Source organism: Lithobates pipiens, unplaced genomic scaffold, assembly GCF_037356315.1.
Source record: "Lithobates pipiens isolate NorthernLeopardFrog02 unplaced genomic scaffold, aLitPip1_a1.2 Scaffold_10, whole genome shotgun sequence".
NCBI lineage: Eukaryota > Metazoa > Chordata > Amphibia > Anura > Ranidae > Lithobates > Lithobates pipiens.
This window is the reverse complement of record NW_027507686.1, coordinates 52,875,126-52,893,280: the sequence shown is the minus strand read 5'-3', so window position 1 is coordinate 52,893,280 and position 18,155 is coordinate 52,875,126. Positions and strand designations below refer to the sequence as shown.

Genomic DNA, 18,155 nt, shown 5'->3' with positions numbered 1-18,155 from the left:
ACCACACACAGTCGGAATATCCGACAAAACGCTCCGATCGGACACATTCCGTCAGAATCTCTGATCTTGTGTACAAGGGCTAAGTATGCTGATAAGCACCACTGATTTTTTCATACTTGTTCCAGGTCACAGACTCAGAAAGCACTAAAGCTGTTACAGATCAGTAGAACAGCCAGACAGCATGATGGGTTTTCTTTATAGTGTAGCATAGTTACTGTACAAGATCTCCAGGCTTCAAAATACCAACAGCCCATAAAAGATAAGTCCGCAAAAGGCTAATTAGTCAAATAGCTAAAAAGCTTGTTGAGACTTGTGTAGTAACATTGTAGACATTTAAATAAAGCACAGTAATCCAGATATAGTTCACTTTCAGTAGTTAATAATTAGATTTGTATTTGATTTAGAATAGAATAGAGTACTATTCTATACTATAGAGTACTATTGAGTACTATAGCACTAATTGAGTATTAGTGGATCTAAACTAAAGACAGTATATCTGTAAAAAAAGAAAGTATATATGTAATATATACTGCACCATACAAGTTCTCAGATGCAGCGTCTGCATTCGTTTCCTTTTTTCATCTTTTGTTACTTTATTTTCACCCGGTGATCCTGCCAATAACACGTCTGTCCCAGGATGACAATGCTCACTAACTGTACTGTATCTATGAAGAACCAGCGTTGTCCCCTAGGACAGGAAGTGTGTTAGGAATACAGAAAACCTGTCCATCTTCTCATATCAATAACACAAGGAAAGGTGTAGTTCACAGAGATTTCAGTGTAGAGGTGGCAGAGTGCATAGGAAGTTAAGAGATCACTGGATTTATGACAGGATCAGCAAGTATTTTTTTGCAATTATAGAACAGATTTATATAAAAAAATAAGTATTTCAGCTGAATATTCAACAGTCCAAAGCAGTGATCTCCAAACTGCAGCCCAGGGGCCAGATGTGGTCCTTTACTTACATCTAACTGACTTTAGGGGCACTATTCCATCCACAACTGACACTAATGATGGGGTACCATTCTGCCAACTGACACCAGTGGGTTATTGCTCCAATTGGCAGGGTGCTATTCCTGCCACTGATACAAACAATGGGGCACTATTTTTCCCCACTAAAAGCAATAATGGGGCACTGTTTACTCCTACTAATGCTGGGGCATTTTCTACTCCCACTGGCCACAGTCTGCCCCCTAAAGTTCGGAGGACAGTAAACTGGCCCTTTGTCTAGAATTATTAGAGATGGCTATGATGCTTTGCAGTGTAGCTTACTAATAATTGTCCTTGCAGTCTCGTTCAGTGGGAAGGACTGAATGGGGGCCCCCTGCAACCATGTACAATGCACATGGTTGTGGCAGACTGGTGCAGAGTTTAAGGGGTGAAAACAGGCGGTGGTGGCATTATATCACATCCTCACCACCTATCAATGATCTCTCAAAGAGCATTCCAATGCGGATTGTTCTTCAGAGGGCAACACTAGTGTAAAAGAGGCCTACAAAAACAAATAAGAGAAGATTAGGGTAAGGAAAATTGAATTTTGTGTGGCTACTATTGCCTATTACATTTAACATTTTGTTATTTACTTTTCAAGTCCTGCATACTTTCAAGCCTGCCTGGAAAACAATACCCCACACCAAATGGAATCTAGACATTAAGGGTCCAAAATTAAAAAAAAAATCGGAATCCACATTTAATTTCCCATGGAATAAATGAATTATGAAGACATTCTATTCCATTCATCATCTTTATAAATAAATTAAAAAAAAGTAGTGAAAAGCAGCTAATCAATTAAACAGCAAAGTAATTCCTTCAACAAAAAAAAATAAACACCCTTGTTTCTTTTTAAACCACAAAATAAAACAAAAAAAGCAACCGAAAAAAGAAAAACCCTGTGCTATATCTATGTCACACTATCAGTTTCTTACTCACACCTGTGTTACGAATCAATATCTATAAGTGACATCTGTAAATAAACTACGCTTTGGTTATCAAAGGATGACCTTCCCAAGCCCGGAAGAGGCTTAGCTCCTGGGAAACGTATTTAAAAAAAAAGCCACAAACAGCTAAACAACTAAGCAACAGGATGGAATACTAAAGAATGAGCACTCACTGCCTTCTTGCATCTTAATTAGGTTTGCCCAGAGCATAAAAACCACCAACAACAAAACAAGGATCACAAGTGGTTAAGATGTTTTAATAGTTCGACCTTGGGGAGGATGATTCACGCCAGTGGTTTTTTCTTTACCTTTCTAAAGTGCTTTGCAGTATGCTTATATTTCTAAACCTCCATCAGTAACTTTTGCCTGGCTTTCTGAGAGGTCTCATAGAAGTCTGCAAGGGCTCGTAGAAATCTGAGAAGTCTCATAGAAGTCTAAGAGAGAGAATAAAGGTCAAAGATGTCTCATAGTTGTCTTAAGAAGTCTCGTAGAGGTCTAGGAGGATTCATAGAGGTCACATAGAAATCTAAGAGGTCTCATAAAAGTCAGAGAGATCTCATAGAGGTTGAAGAGGTCTCATATTAGTCTAAGCAGTCTCCGACAAGTCTGAGAGGATTCATAACGATCTGAGAGGTCTCATAAAGGTCTGAGATGTCTCACAGATGTCTTGGAGGTCTTGTAGAGATCTAAGACGTCTCATAGAAGTCAGCGATATCTCATAGTGCTCTATAATGCTGGGTTCACACATATGCAAATTGGTTGCTTCTTACACCACATAAAATTCGCAGAAAATTTGAAACTATGTTCTTTTCAATAGGTCTTGTTCACATATGTGCATTGAATCCGCAGTCCGCATTGCACAAAAAATTTGTGCGTATTCTAGGCAGTGCGGTGCGAATTGCAGGCACATAATCTTCAATGGGAACGCATCTTATTCACAGATGTGTTCCATTCTGAACACTAATTCTCTCCCTCTCCTTACTACACCTCCCCCTCTCCCTGGTCAGCTGATCCACAGCTAAAACACTGAGGAACCGCTGAACAACTGTTTTTTTATCTTTGCAGGGAAACCGGAGCTGCAATTCACAGCACACATGTGTGAACCCAGGCTAAGTCCCACAAAATAAGAAGTAGCAGATGGAGGACTGGAAAAGAAAGTACATAGCAAGGCCCTCTAGAATAGCAGATTATAGAAAGAGGCAAGAAGGATGACTAATGTTAACAGATTGGACTCCCTCACCCCCTGGCTGTCTGAGAGGTTTCATAGAGGTCTCACAGAAATCCAAGAAGTCTCATAGACATGTAAGAGATCTTATAGTAGTCAAAGAGGTCTCAAAGTAGTTTAAGAAGTCTTATAGAGATCTGAGAGGATTCATAGATATCTGGGAGGTCTCACAGAGATCTATGTGATCTCATAGAAGACATAGAGATCTCACTGTGCTCTATAAATCCCACACAACAAAAAGGAGCAGGACAGAAAAAGAAAGTCCATAGCAAGGCCCTCTAGAAAAGCGGATCATAGAAAGAGGCGAGAAGGGTGAATAATATTTACAGATTGGACTCTCTTACCTTAGGCTGTCTGAGAGGTCTCACAGCAATCCGAGAAGTCTCATAGAAGTCTGAAAGATCTCATGGAAGTCTCATAGTAGTCTAAGAAGTCTCATAGAGATCTGAGAGGATTCAGAGAGGTCTGAGAGCTCTCAAAGGGATCCAAGAGGTCTCATAGAGGTCTTAGATGTCTCACAGATGTCTGAGAGGTATCAGAGATCTAAAACATCTCATAGAAGTCAGAGAGATCTCATGATGCTCTATAAGTCGCACAAAATAAGAAGGAGCAGAAGGAGGACTGAAAAAGAAAGTGAATAGCAAGGCCCTCTAGAATTGCAGCTCATAGAAAGAGGCAAGAAGGGTTAATGCAGCCCAAATGCAAATATTAAGTCATCATAAGCGTGGATCAATGGCATCATCATTCTCTGTCTGTGAAAATGTTAAGTACCATAAATTCTATGCCCACCGAGTCTTTCAGTGACCTTGACTCATTCACAGCAGGAGCTGTAAGCTACTACTCCCAAGTATTTACACCCTCAGAGCCATACAGCAACTGGTGTTCTTGTGGCTTAGGTGATAAAACAAGATGTTTAAAAACCTGATAGATATACAAAGGCTACATTTCTGACCTTCCTCCCCCATCTTTGGCTTCAATACTTTTAGTCATTGACCCTAAAAAAGCATAAAAAAGTCAAAGTAAGAGACAATGACATAGAAAATTCTGAAGCCATTGGATCACTATGACAGTCAAGGAGAGCTCAGCCTTTCTAAAGTTGGAGATCAATTGCATCTTTATATCTTGTCTGGATACTGAATGGCAGGCATGTACTGGCCATTGGGACAACCGGGAGTTTCCCGGTGGGCCGATGGCTCAGTGGGCCGCTCTGATGAAAGGGGGCTGGTTATGGGACACTCTGATGTAAGGGGGCTGCTGATGGGACACTCTGATGTAAGGGGGCTGCTGATGGGACACTCTGATGTAAGGGGGCTGGTGATGGGACACTCTGATGTAAGGGGGCTGGTGATGGGACACTCTGATGTAAGGGGGCTGGTGATGGGACACTCTGATGTAAGGGGGCTGGTGATGGGACACTCTGATGTAAAGGGGCTGCTGATGGGACTCTCTGATGTAAGGGGGTGCTGATGGGACACTCTGATGTAAGGGGGCTGGTGATGGGACATTCTGATGTAAGGGAGTGCTAATGGGACACTCAAAATGTAAGTGGGCCGGTCTGGATGAAGTCCAGGGCCAAATTTCTGTCCCAGTCCAGCCCTGCTGAATGGTGAAGTTGTCCATAACAAGTCAGCCCAATTGCCATGGGCATTATGAAGAGGCCTTGGGCCTCATGCACACTAGTTCTTTAGCCCCTGTGTATACCGGTATTTTCGGGGGCCCGATAGGCACAGTTGCAGAGTCCAGCCCCGCTGCCAGCAACCTATTAAAATGTACGATAAACTGGAATATGCAGCAGCTGGACGCTGTACCAGGTGGTACTCATGCTTAGGGCCATAGGCATTCAGGGATGTATTCATGGAACACAAGAATACATCCCTGATGTGAGTACTGCTTGGTATGGCATCCAGCTGCTACGTAATTCAGCCTGTCATAGATTTTGGCAGCTGCACCTGTGTCCCAGGTGCCCAAAAATGCTAGGATTTGGCTAAATGGCCAGTCTGAATATTGCCTAAGCCCTTGTACACACGGTCGGACATTCCGATGGACAATGTCCGATAGGACCGTGTTGTCGGATAATCCGAGAGTGTGTGGGCTCCATCGGACTGTTTTCGTTGGAGTATGCGACGGATCAAGTTTTCCAGCTGGGCTATAAAATTTTCCGACAACATGATCCGATCGGACTTTGTCCGATCATGTGTAGAGAATTTCAATCGGACAAAGTGCCATGCATGGTCAGATCAAATTCCTAGACCAAAGCTATTGGCTACTAGCCTGAACTTAGTCCCGTCCTAACGAAATAACGTCATCACGTTAAGTACGATCGGATTTTCTGACAACTTTGTCCGACTGTGTGTATGCAACAATTTCGGACAAAATCAGACGGACAAAATCCGACAGATTTGGTTGTCGGAATGTCCAACCGTGTGTACAAGGGCTAATTCACACTGCAAGACTCCATGGAGGGTTGAGAAGACTGAAAACTCTTTCATGGGGATCTTGTTGCTGTAGTTCCTGGGAGGCATCAGAAATCAGTAGATTAATCTAACTCATAACTAAAATCAGTTTTGGGTGGACTGATCCTTTAATTTATTTATCAATTTATAAAAAAAAAAAGACTTGAGCGTTTAGATTAGAAGAACACAAAAAGTAGCAGGAGATACTGTAAACGCCTCCTGTCTTATTACCAATACACTTTCTACTTTAAAGAGGAAGTAAACCCTGGTGAGTTTACTTCCTCTTTCATTCCCTGCAAAGGCAAAGCATAATGGACTACTATGCATCGCATAGTAGTCCATTATGTGTCACTTACCTGACACAGGAGCCAGCGATGTCACCGCTGTCCCCTGTAGTCCGGCGTATCCATCTTCTCGGTGGGGTCTCGCAGCTCCGCCGCTGTCATTCGGCGAAGCCCCGATGACGTCACTCCCGCGCATGCGCACGGGAGCCGACACACACGGCATCTTCGTTGTTGACGATGCCGCGCTCAGTGCGCCTGCACGCCACTGTCTACGGCGCATGCGCCGTAGACAGCGGTTCCTGTCTTCAGGCAAATATCTCCTAAACCGTGTAGGTTTAGGAGTTATTTCTTGGACCTACAGGTAAGCCTTAATCTAGGCTTACCTGTAGGTCAAAGTGTGTTGTAAGGGTTTACAACCACTTTAACAACCTATGATTTCTGGCAAAAACCTCCAAGACGATTTTATCTTTATAATATCTCCTAATAAAACCAGAAAGCTTAACAGATGCCAATATAAAAGTACACCCACATTAAAAGCATGCCTGCCAAAGATGGTAGGGATTAAGAAAGAATTTTCTGAAGAAGAGGAGTTAAAGCCAGGCTAAATCCTGCTGCTCCAGTAAGAACAGGGAATTTCCGGGCAGCCAATAAAGGAGAAGCGTGTAATGATACGTACATTTCCTAGAGTCTGTGTACGTGCAGATTCGTATGTCGGTGTGAAAAGGGAAGCAGAAGGCCACTGGAACAGCTCAGCTGTCAGCATTATCGCTCAAGACAATGTCTCTGGCAGCAGACAACTGTGCGGCAGATTATGGCCTACAGGGTGACGTGTATTGCTGCGGATCAGACAAGAGGAAAATGGGAACATCAGAAATTATTTAATGCACGCTTTACAAACTGAACACTGGCAATGTCTCCATCTCTAAAAGAAATGCAATCTATTTCAGAGGGATGCACGCAACTTAAGAATATGCAGCATAATGGCTCATCTAACCTTGCCCTGAAGGTAAATGCAATTAAAACAGTAAAGGCCAGTGTCCACAGGCTTTGGCTTGCTTCAAAACTGTTTTTTGTTTCTATAAAAAGGAATGCATAAGCAGCCAAATGCAGCTCAAATCCTCTAGTAATGAATTCTCAATGATCTCAAAAGCCTCTTACACTGGTGTCAAAAGTCCACTGTGTTTGCTTATTGAAGCCCACTGACACGGGTTTTGGTGATGTCTTTAGAAAGAGAAGTGCTAAGGCCCATTTACATCAGAACGCATTGTGCTAAAGCGTATGTTGAGCATGGATGTGCACTGCGTTAAACAGCCCGTTCAAAATGCATTCAATGCATGGGACAGGCTAGATGGTGCTGCGCTGAGCTGCAGCACAAGAGCGTTGGGGTGCAATTCACAATGAACAGCGGCCCGCCAACACATGTAACATGGGTTACCACAACGTCCTGGTGTGAATTATTATTTAAGGTACTTATATAGCAACGTCAATTTACACAGCGCTTTACATATACATTGTACATTCTGGGCCCTAATACATGAATCACACATGCTTCAGCTTGTAAGCTCTTGCTAAAGTCAGCCGATCACTTGTCTAAGTTGGCAACTATGACTCCCATTAAGATCCAGGTTCAGCTTTTCCATTCTAGGAGAAAACCTGGCAAAAGAGAAAGACTGATGTGTCCCTAGTGTGTCAGAAAATGCTAATGACCTGTCTGTTATACCGATCCTCTGGTTTCAACAATTTCCAAGTCACTGACCCATTGGAAGCATGTGGATCAGGTAGTAACTGAGTAAAAGAGTCCTTATCTGCACAACTGTTTCAGGTCAGTGACTCGACGTACTGAAGACGCAGAGCCAGGCAACTAGCATTTTCAGAAGCAGAGGTCAGATCTGCTGAGAGAGGTCTGCCAAGAAAGCTTTTATAACTGCCTGCTGTACACAATGCTATTACAAGCTGAAGCCTGTGTAAACTAGACCTAACAAGATTTACCAATGACACCATCTTCTGCCTGGGAAGATTTATGCTGTCGCTTCATACATATGATCGCATATTTATATATTTTTTTTTTCTTTTTACTTTTGAGCACTTTTACCTCATTGGTTGCTAAATTACACAACACAAAAACATTTGATATATTATTGCGCCTAAAGCCAACGTGTTTTTTTTTTTTTATATTTCATATTGTATAGAGTAGAGAGGAACGCTAAAACCACTCTCAGTTTTGTTTTGCCACCTGTGTCCCATTGGGGAGATTTTCCTTTACTTCCTGTCCTGCGGACTCAGGAATTGAGATGATGTCTTTCCAATGTGAGGGATATTCCTTCTTAGCCCTGGTTTACACTATAAATCAACAATGAATTGCACTGCATTCCTGTGCAATTCACATGCCATTAAGTGTGGTGCGATTTGAGCTCTTTGCTTCTGAATCGCACTGGACCACACCAAAGTAGTGCATTCATAAGATAAGAAGTATGTCCTGTAAGCCGCATATCAAGACAGCCCTGTAGACACTGTAATGTGGTGTATGGCAACCTCAGCCTGGGCTCACACCAGGCCATGCCCCCAACGTGTTTCACTCCACCCCTCTGAGCTTAATCATAGGGATGGAGAGTAGTGCATGCAGCAATTTTTGAAATGCACTGCAACTGGATTGCATACCATGGGATCCGCTACGGTTGCCACCTGCACTTGGGGAGTCGTGAACGATCCCGTTCTAGTGTGAACCAGGGCTTAAACTGTTATCCTTATTGGAAGATTCCCCTTTATTCCTGTTCTGGTGGCAACTCAAATATTTGGACGCACCCTCATTTTATTATTTCTAGTGGTACTGGTGATTAGAAAAATTAGGCTACAGTCACAGGGGCCAGGGCCGTCTTTAATATTGATTGGACCCTGGGCAAAAATTTTCTTGGCCCCCCCCCCCCATGCAATTTTGCTCTCCACCTTCTCTGAGACATACAATAAATAGCAGCTAGACTTAAAATCAGTTTACTGTATCAGATCAGGCAGCAATTGCGATTGGTTGCTAGAGGTTACAGCACACATTACGGCTCACTGATTAGTTGCTAGAGGTTGAAAGAGCAAATGATTTCTGCTTTTTAATTGGTTGCTAGAGATTACTGTAAAGTAATACTGCTCACTGATTGGTTTCTAGAGGTTACAGCACATCATCTCCTCACTGCAGGGGAGCATGATACACATATGAATGCCACCTTTATTTACATATCAATGCTGCCAGCCGCATCTATTTACTTAGTAATGCTTCCAATATTTACATATGAATGCCGGTTATTTACATGTAAACACAGGGTCTGCAGGTGAGTCATCTGTACACAACAATAAGGCAGAGCTGGGCAGCATTAGTACCAGCACTTCACACTGAGATATCAGGCCACAGTACAGTACTAAAACTTCAAGGGACAAGGGAATTTACACTGGGATAGTTGGTAAGTATGAGGCAGCTGCTTTGGGCCCCACAACAATGACAGGGCCCAGGGCAGCTGCCCCTTTTGCCCTGCCTTAAAGATGGCCCTGACAGGGGCACATATCTGCTAAATGCCACCACTGGATGCAGCAACACTCTGATTATCTGCGACCAGTTTGTGTGCGGCCGAAGCCTTGCAGAATCGCTGACACTGAATGAACACTGGATATGTCCTGGGTCGGTCGGAGGCTTACATATAACCAATAGCGGTGCTCTGAAATTAAAATTTTCAGGACTGAAACCAAAAATTCAGGATGCACTTTGCCAAAAACCAAAATAGACAGTTTGGTTAAAAAAATTATATTTAATTGTATTATATTCAACTTTTCAATAAATATCATCAATTTTATTGAATATTAATTTATTTTTGGCCATTATCGGCACAGATAACCATATTTGTGACCATTATTGGCACAGATAATCTTATTTTTGGTCGAAAAAGGAATGCCACCCATAATTCTATTTTTGTCCAAAAATGATCGCACCGATAATCCTATTTTTAGCTGAAAATGATCGGCACCGATAATCCTATTTTTAGCCTAAAATGATCGGCACCGATAATCCTATTTTTGGCCGAAAATGATCGGCATCGATTATCCTATTTTTTACCGAAAAGGATTGGCACCTTTTTTTCTAGTGGCAAAACGATGATAAGCCTATTTTCAACGGCCAATATATCAGTGCATCTCTAGTAACCAATCAGAGGAGTGGTTACACAAAATGCTGATAACTCTATTTTTGGCGACCGATATAGCTTAGCATCTCTTGTAAACCAATCAGATGAATGGTTACACAAAATGCTGATAACCCTATTTTCAAGGACTGATACATTGGTGCCTCTCTAGTAACCAATGACATGAATTGTTACACAACCCTGTTTTCGGTGGCCGATATATCGGTGCATCTCTAGTAACCAATCAGGTGAATGGTTACACAAAACGCTGATAACCCTATTTTTAGAGACTGATATATTGGTGCATCTCTAGTAACCAATCACATGAATGGTTACACAAAACGCAGATAACCCTATTTTCGGCGACCGATATATCTGTTCATCTCTAGTAACCAATCACATGAATTGTTACACAAAACACTGATAACCCTGTTTTCGGTGGCCGATATATCTGTTCATCTCTAGTAACCAATGAGATGAATGGTTACACAAAACGCTGATAACCCTGATTTTGGTGGCCGATATATCGGAGCATCCCTAGTATCCAATCAGATGAATGTTTACACAGAGTAAAATCTGACAGCCCCTGTTGACAGCCGCAGCTGTTTGCTCACAGAGTACTCAGGCAGCCTTTATGACCGCCAGCAAGTATCTACTAATTCTTGTTGCCGGCTGCCCCTGACCGCTGCTACTTGGCCATGTGAACATAGCCTTGAGGAGCATAAATCTCCCTAAGAGGGACACAGACAGAAATAAACACCTGACAGAGGTTCTAACCCCCTCCTCAACAATCTATAACAATCTTTAAAAAGGTTAGGCCTTTAAATCTACTTTAACTGCACTGCTACTAAACCTATTACAGTAATTACAGACATGACGAGTGACCATTGTATGTCCCCTACCTTGTTTAGCTTTGAAAGTCTGAACACCTCCACCCAAAGAAGCATTTTGTAGTTTATACATTCATTATCTGAGTCCTAAAACATGATACATGGAATCATTTTTGACAGCGGTACCTAATCATACCAGTGGATGTAACAGACTATTGAATTTAGACCAGTATGATAAATCCATACTAAGCATAGTGCAAATTGTATACAGACACACTAGCTGGAAGTACGGTGCTACGAATGTGAGCGGTGGTGAAGATAATACAAGTCTGTCAACAGTCCTCTTCCACTGACCTCCGGATCTAAAAATAAAGGCCCTTTTTGGGGAACCGCAGACAGATCAGCTAACCTACATATGGCCATGTATGGTGCAGAAACCATCAATTATTCAGCAGTGACCTGTTTAATACAACTCTGCACTCACTTCCATTGCAGAGACCAGAGCCGCTTGTGTTCAGGACATTTACAATCTCAACTATAGACGCACAAAAATAAATTTATAGGAAAATACGTAGATTTAGTCCAGTGTAACACAAAGCTCAGCTTGATTCAGGCAAGTGTGATTCACCGCGTACGAATAACCGTAAAGCATAATAGTTTCTGACTGAAATTCCTCAAAAGAGGTGTAAGTTCTTAGATTGTGAATATAGACTTGATGAATAATAATAATAATAAAAAAAGCAATGATGAGGTGCAAAGTGCTGTAGCCCATAGCAACCAGTTGGATTTTAAGCTGGCCATACATGCAGAGCTGGGACAAGGGGTGGGCAGGAGGGACAGTCGCCCTGGGCTCCAGCTCTGCATGCTCCAGATCGGTGGCTAGCAACCAAAAGAGGTGGCCAGGAGGGACAGTCGTCCTGGGCTCCAGCTCTACATGCTCCAGATCAGTGGCTGCCAACCAAAAGGGGTGGGCAGGAGAGACAGTCGCCCTGGGCTCCAGCTCTGCATGCTCCAGATCAGTGGCTGCCAACCAAAAGAGGTGGGCAGGAGGGGCAGTCACCCTGGGCTCTAGCTCTGCATGCTCCAGATCGGTGGCTGCCAACCAAAAGGGGTGGGCAGAAGAGACAGTCGCCCTGGGCTCCAGCTCTGCATGCTCCAGATCAGTGGCTGCGAACCAAAAGAGGTGATTAGGAGGGACAGTCGCCCTGGGCTCCAGCTCTGCATGCTCCAGATCGGTGGCTGGCAACCAAAAGGGGTGGCCAGGAGGGGCAGTCGCCCTGGGCTCCAGCTCTGCATGCTCCAGATTGGTGGCTGCCAACCAAAAGGGGTGGCCAGGAGGGGCAGTCACTATGGGCTCCAGCTCTGCATGCTCCAGATCAGTGGCTGGCAACCATCATGTCTGTTCTGTCAGCTACTGTTAAAACATGCTTCTAAATGCCCACTCTATACCCCTTCTGCTCACAGCTGACACAAAAAACACACAGCGCTACCATCCAGCTGCTAGAAAGCAAGTGATTGGCCAAGCATGTGCAGTGCACAATCCATGCCAACCATGGGCAGCTTGATCAAGGGGGCAGATAATGGGCACATGGCGGTACACCCATTCTATATAATATATTTGCAGCAGGGGGCACAGTCCCACATCCTTGCCCTGGGCACTGGACGAATCTGTGCCAGTACTGAATATACTATACAATCTGATTGTACAATCCACAAACCAAAACTATGTAATCCGAGGACAAGCCTAAAAATTCCATTCAATATGTAACCAATTAGGCAGGCCCTGGTTGAGAGTAGATCTATAGGTGGCCAGGCACGCTACAGTAAATCACGTTTTCTGATTGATCTGTCCCAATAGGAATAATGGCTTTATAGTCAAAGTTGAAATCCCATTTGATCAATATGACACACACAGGGAAGTCAACATCGAATTATGGTTGGAAGATACGTTTTTAAATTATAGATCGCATGTCTTCACCATTCAATCTTATAATCTGATCTCGATCACAATACAATCCAATTCATGAGCAAAGCATCTCAGTTCTGCAGATTGATGCCACACAATAGATATTTTGCCCTGAACGATCGACTCAGTTTGGTTTAATCTGATCTAAGTTGAGTCTTAGGCTGGGTTCACATTGGTGCGAACACAGACATTACATATGATTCGCACCGCACTGTTGTGCAGATCATATTGAGATGTCTGTGTAATGCAAATTCAGCCATACAAACTGTATAGCTGAAATCGCATCGCATTCGCACCGAAATGGTGCAGGACCCTTTTTTTTGGTCTGCACTGGAATCGGATCGTATGGGTGTCCACACCTATGCGATCTGATTTTTGTACCAATCTGAGGGTGTCATTAACTTTCTATTGACACCCGCAGCGGTTCACAGAGGACAGTATGAACTGCCTTCGAGTGACATGCGAAGCAGGAACCCACACTGAAATCGCACTGGTTCCCGCATTGCATGTGTGTGAACCCAGCCTAAGTCCCGGTTAACACTGATGTGAATTCTATGCGGATTAAATCTGATCCAAAAAGCATCAATTCCCATGTCATCTGAAAAAAAAATTGCTTGCTATGAAAAAGGTTCACATCTATGCAATGCGATTCTGATCTGGTTAAAAAAAAAAAAGGGTCCTGTGCAGGTTTAGTGCAAATGTTATCTCTGGCTATGCCAATTCCCCTTTAGAAATTGCATAAACTCGCATTAGAATCGCACCTGTCACAACAGAAATCGCACTGTGAAATCACATCAGATTCACACCGCATCAGTGTGAACCAAGCCTTGGCCCTGGGTTACACGTCAAATCGCATGTCAATTCGGCGGCAATTGCCAGAAATGGCATGTCCTAATCGGTGAACCGCTGCATTTGCGGCGCCGCACCAATTTTAAAAAGTCGCTTCTGTACTACTTTTTGCAATTTTGGGCTGCGATTTACATTGACATCTGTGCAGAAACCTGGGTTAGATGATAAAATGTAAGCATCTATGGCCACCATAAGGCCTGGTTCGCACCTATGAAGTTTGCTTCTGATCTGTTTCAGCGCTGCTTTTTGCATATGTTTTTGACACATTTTTCATGCGTTTTGCATTTTTTACGCTTTTTTTTTGTTTTAAAGGGGAAATATTTTTGTTGTTAAGCAAATGAAATACTCAAAACGCATCAAAAACGCACTACATGCTTTCAGCAGCATGTCCACCATGAAGTCTAATGAACCAAAAGCGCACCATGTTGTGTTTAAAAAAGTCCATGACCCTTTGCCAAAAACGCAGTGGCTGAAAAACGCATAGATGTGAATGTTGCCCATAGGAAACCATGTTAAATGGACTTTAGTGCATTTCTGCAAAACGCACAAAAAAAAACAAACAAAAGTGAACCAGGTTTGAACAATCGGATTGTATAGTGTATGGTCAGCCCTAGATTACTAAAGACAGTGAAGGTTAAATTGAAGCTGAGTACATCACACTTTGTATATCATCCTTGCTCTGCACCACCTAACAGAAGACAAGACCCTTACTGAAGTGTAAAGAGCAGGGGTGCTCTAACCAATCACAGTCCAGCTTTCGACTAGTAAGCAGCACTAAACTGGTGAAAGCATAACAACAATTGGCTGCCCTGGACATATCGCTGTTCTTTACACACCGAGTACAAATAAATCACAAGGAAATATTATCAGTCATATGTTTCAGCCAAGCACGAGCGGACCCAAGCAATCGTTTTTACAGGCACACAAATGGTTCTGATGCCTTGGCAAAAGAAATAACGAGCACCTGACTGTGAAACATGCACCAAAATTAGGAAATAACGGTTACAACTGATAATCCTTAAAGGGCCAGTCCATACAAAACCTATATTATAGATAATGGTGAGTCATCCACTTGCTCATTTTGTCTGCAAGAAATCCTGCGTTTGCTGTGGAGTCTCACTCCCTTTGCTGCAATCTGAATAAATAATACATAAAAAAAATGAACAAGCATTGGTAACTCTCCTTGGTCAAACCAGTTGGGTGGACAGGAGACTAAGCTAAAGAGTAGTCACCTGCAAACATAAGATGCCAATCAGTACTTCAACCCACCAGCATCAACCAAAAAAAAAAAAAAAATCAGTTTTGTATGGACTGACCCTCAATAAACTGCTACACGCAGTAAAAGCAGCCATTTAGTGGGGTAAGGCATGACGTGCATGAGATTCAACGAGATCCATTCATATTACTCAAGCACAACACTTTAATTCTAATGCCTTGGTAGTGCAATAGTGGATGGATAAGCAGGATATGGGGAAAACCCAAAAAATGGCTGCTTCAGATCCTTGTTGTGAAGGAACACTTGAAGAAGAAACTTAATACACATTATGAGACATGAAAACCAGAAATAAACACCAAAGAGTCCTTAAGCTTTTCAGAAAACCAGATCAAAGGAGAGAAGTAGGCAGGTTTTCCTTGGTAGAGCATTTGTTGGATTGAGGATGATCTAGACCTGCTGAGAAGGATGGTGGACATCCAACAAAGACCTTGGTCACGTTTGACCATTACAGACAATGGAGAGAGACGAACATCTGTTTTTTTTTCTGTACAAAGTTGTTATATAAGTTGCCACAAGTAAAAATCATCTTTTTCTTTCCTATACACCCCCTGAGCTGTGGTTGCCCGCCATTATACTCTCCTCTTGAAAGGCAATGTGGCATTTCAAAAATAGTCTCCTTCAAAAATATATTGCATTTATGACCTTGACACCCAGGACTATATCTTCTCCCCGTACTTCGCCATGTGCTGGGTGGCGGTACTAAGTCTAGTACTCCACTCGTTGCGCATAAATAAATAGAACCACTTGTATTACTTCCTATTTTCAAATAATGAATGCCTTGTTTCACTAGACTAATTATTACAGCAGAACAGTTCATTGGATCCTTAATATTCTCCTTGTTGACCTCGCACGGGACGGGAGGCTCCTTCCCGGAGGCCCATGATACATTTTGATGTTAATCTGAAGGGCAGTTGACGTTAAGCCTTCCTTGGCTTCGCGCACCACTAAATGAAGTGGATCCAAGCGCTGTCGAAATCCTTGGGTGGAGATACCATGGCCCGGTGACTTTTCACCTTGTAGTTTTCGCCGTCGTTGTTGTCCCAGTACTCGGCCCCGCACACCCGGTAACGGATGGCAAATTCCAGCACCCCTTCTTTATTCAACAGCATGGGGCAAAGCAACTTAAAGGAGAAGCGGTCCGTGTACCTATCGCTAAATCCCCGCTGGAAACTGGCGGCCACTTCGCTGGAGGTCTTCCAGGAGTCCACAGAGAACCTGACCGCCACCTCCTTCTCATAAGACAGGTTGAGGACTCTCAGGTCTCCACTGATGCTGAAGAGGTCTGTCTGCAGAGTCTCTAGGCAGACCCTGCGCTGTCTGACCAGCTCTAAGTAATCCGGTCTGCTGACTGGGTTCGCGAAGAGCGGGTCCAGGTGGGTGGAGCCAGGGGACGCGCGGAGCAGGAGTGTGCTGAGCTCAGCCCCCGCGGGGCAGGCTTCCCTGCAGCGCAGCCCGGCAAGCACGTGGTAAGGAACCCGGGGCATCTCGGCGTCACTGAAATGCCTTACCGAGGTGAGCTCCAGTCCCAAAGAATCGGCGAACCTCACCTCCTTCTTCCTTGGGGCCACCACCTCCAGGAGCCTCCGCTCCGCAGGGGTGGGCAGGGACTTGGCTCTCCGGCGGGCGGTCGGACTCTGCGGGACGATGTTGACCTCCCTTCCCCGGGGAGCGACGGGTTTGCTGGGCTCCTTGTTCTTCTCCACCGCCTCCTCCTCTCCGTCGGGGACATCCTCGTCCTCCGGGGTGTCCGGGCTCTCTCCGTACAGCACGGCGGTGCAGCTGAAGTTGCGGGGCAGCAGGTGACGGTGGGTGGGCATGGTGTCCATACACCCCGGGCAGCTACTTGCTCTCTCCTTCGTCTCCCCGCTACATGGAAGGGGCTGAGTGTGGACTAGAGCGGGGGGAAGATGCTGGGGCTGACGTGTCGTGACGCACATAACATCCCTGCAAGAGCCACAAGCAGCGCTGGAAGAGGAGGAGGCGCTCAGCATCGTTCACACATCACCCTGTGCGCTCATCGAAACGCGGGCACCAGAGAGTGGGCACCAGGGAGCGGGCTGACTCCTGTCATTGAGCGGCGACTGCTGAAATGGGCAGTGCCATGTCTGCTGCATTCCTCATTCATCCCCAGCAGGCAGCACATTTCTGTCACACCTCCCTCCTCGCTCCTCTCCCCTCCGTACAGCCCGGAGCATTAACACTGTCCGTGCCGCCTGGGCACCGCTCACCCATGCCTGGCACTCTACGAACACTGGATGGAGCCGCTGGCATTTATTATGTCATCTCATTCCCCTTCTCCTCCACCGCTAAGATGATTACAGCACAGCTGGCAGGAGACAGTATTATTTATAAGCCGCTTTTGCTCTTATTTATTTACTATAAGTAAAAAATAAATAAATACGTAAATTATAAATAAATGAGTAAATAGGTATAGCACCTGTGCAGGGCCCGTGCTACCTGTAGGCAAACAAGGTAGCTGCCTAGGGCACCATGCTATCTAGGGCACCCGGCCACTGGTCTTCCTACTCTCTTCAGCACAGCAACTAAGGCTGGCCATGCATTATACAATTTTCTTGTACAATTTTGCTTTAGATTTACCAAAACCATATAATACCAGTTCAAACCCAAACACGTTCAATGTGTATGCAGGCAGGCTCCTGAATTACATAGTTGAAGGTAAATCTAAAGGACGTTGAACAAGAAAATTGTATAATGTATGGCCAGAGTTAGTCTCAGCATCAGCAGGCAACCGGCGCTCTGTTCGCACATGGTGTCAGAGGCGCAGCAGTGGTGGAGGACTGTGTCTGTGTCCTGTCTCTCAAATGAATGGAAGCAAGCAAACATTCATTGATGGGCGCTGGTGAGGTTGCATTTGATGGACGCTGGTGAGGTTGCATTGGTGGGCGCTGGTGAGGCTGCATTGATGGGCGCTGGTGAGGCTGCATTTGATGGGCGCTGGTGAGGCTGCATTTGATGGGCGCTGGTGAGGCTGCATTGATGGTCGCTGGCAAGTCTGCATTGATGGGCACTGGTGAGGCTGCATTTGATGGGCACTGGTGAGGCTGTGCTGGTGGGGTTGCATTGATTGGCGCTGGCGAGGCTGCATTGATGGGCACTGGTAGGCTGCATTTGATGGGCGCTGGTGAGGTTGAATTGATGGGCACTGGTGAGGCTGCAT

The 18,155-nt window shown here is 44.4% G+C and overlaps 1 protein-coding gene across 1 annotated transcript; it reads right to left on the bottom strand.

Moving 5' to 3' along the window:
• Positions 1-8,610: 8,610 nt before the first annotated feature.
• LOC143930554 (protein phosphatase 1 regulatory subunit 3D-like) lies at positions 8,611-17,304 on the bottom strand. The gene has a single exon (XM_077454962.1). The coding sequence runs from the start codon at positions 16,966-16,968 to the stop codon at positions 15,922-15,924; it is 1,047 nt and encodes a 348-aa protein (XP_077311088.1). The 5' UTR covers positions 16,969-17,304; the 3' UTR covers positions 8,611-15,921.
• Positions 17,305-18,155: the final 851 nt, after the last annotated feature.

What these genes read in the sequence shown, in the direction of transcription:
- LOC143930554 (XM_077454962.1), bottom strand. Translation starts at nt 16,968, where the DNA reads ATGCTGAGCGCCTCCTCCTCTTCCAGCGCTGCTTGTGGCTCTTGCAGG.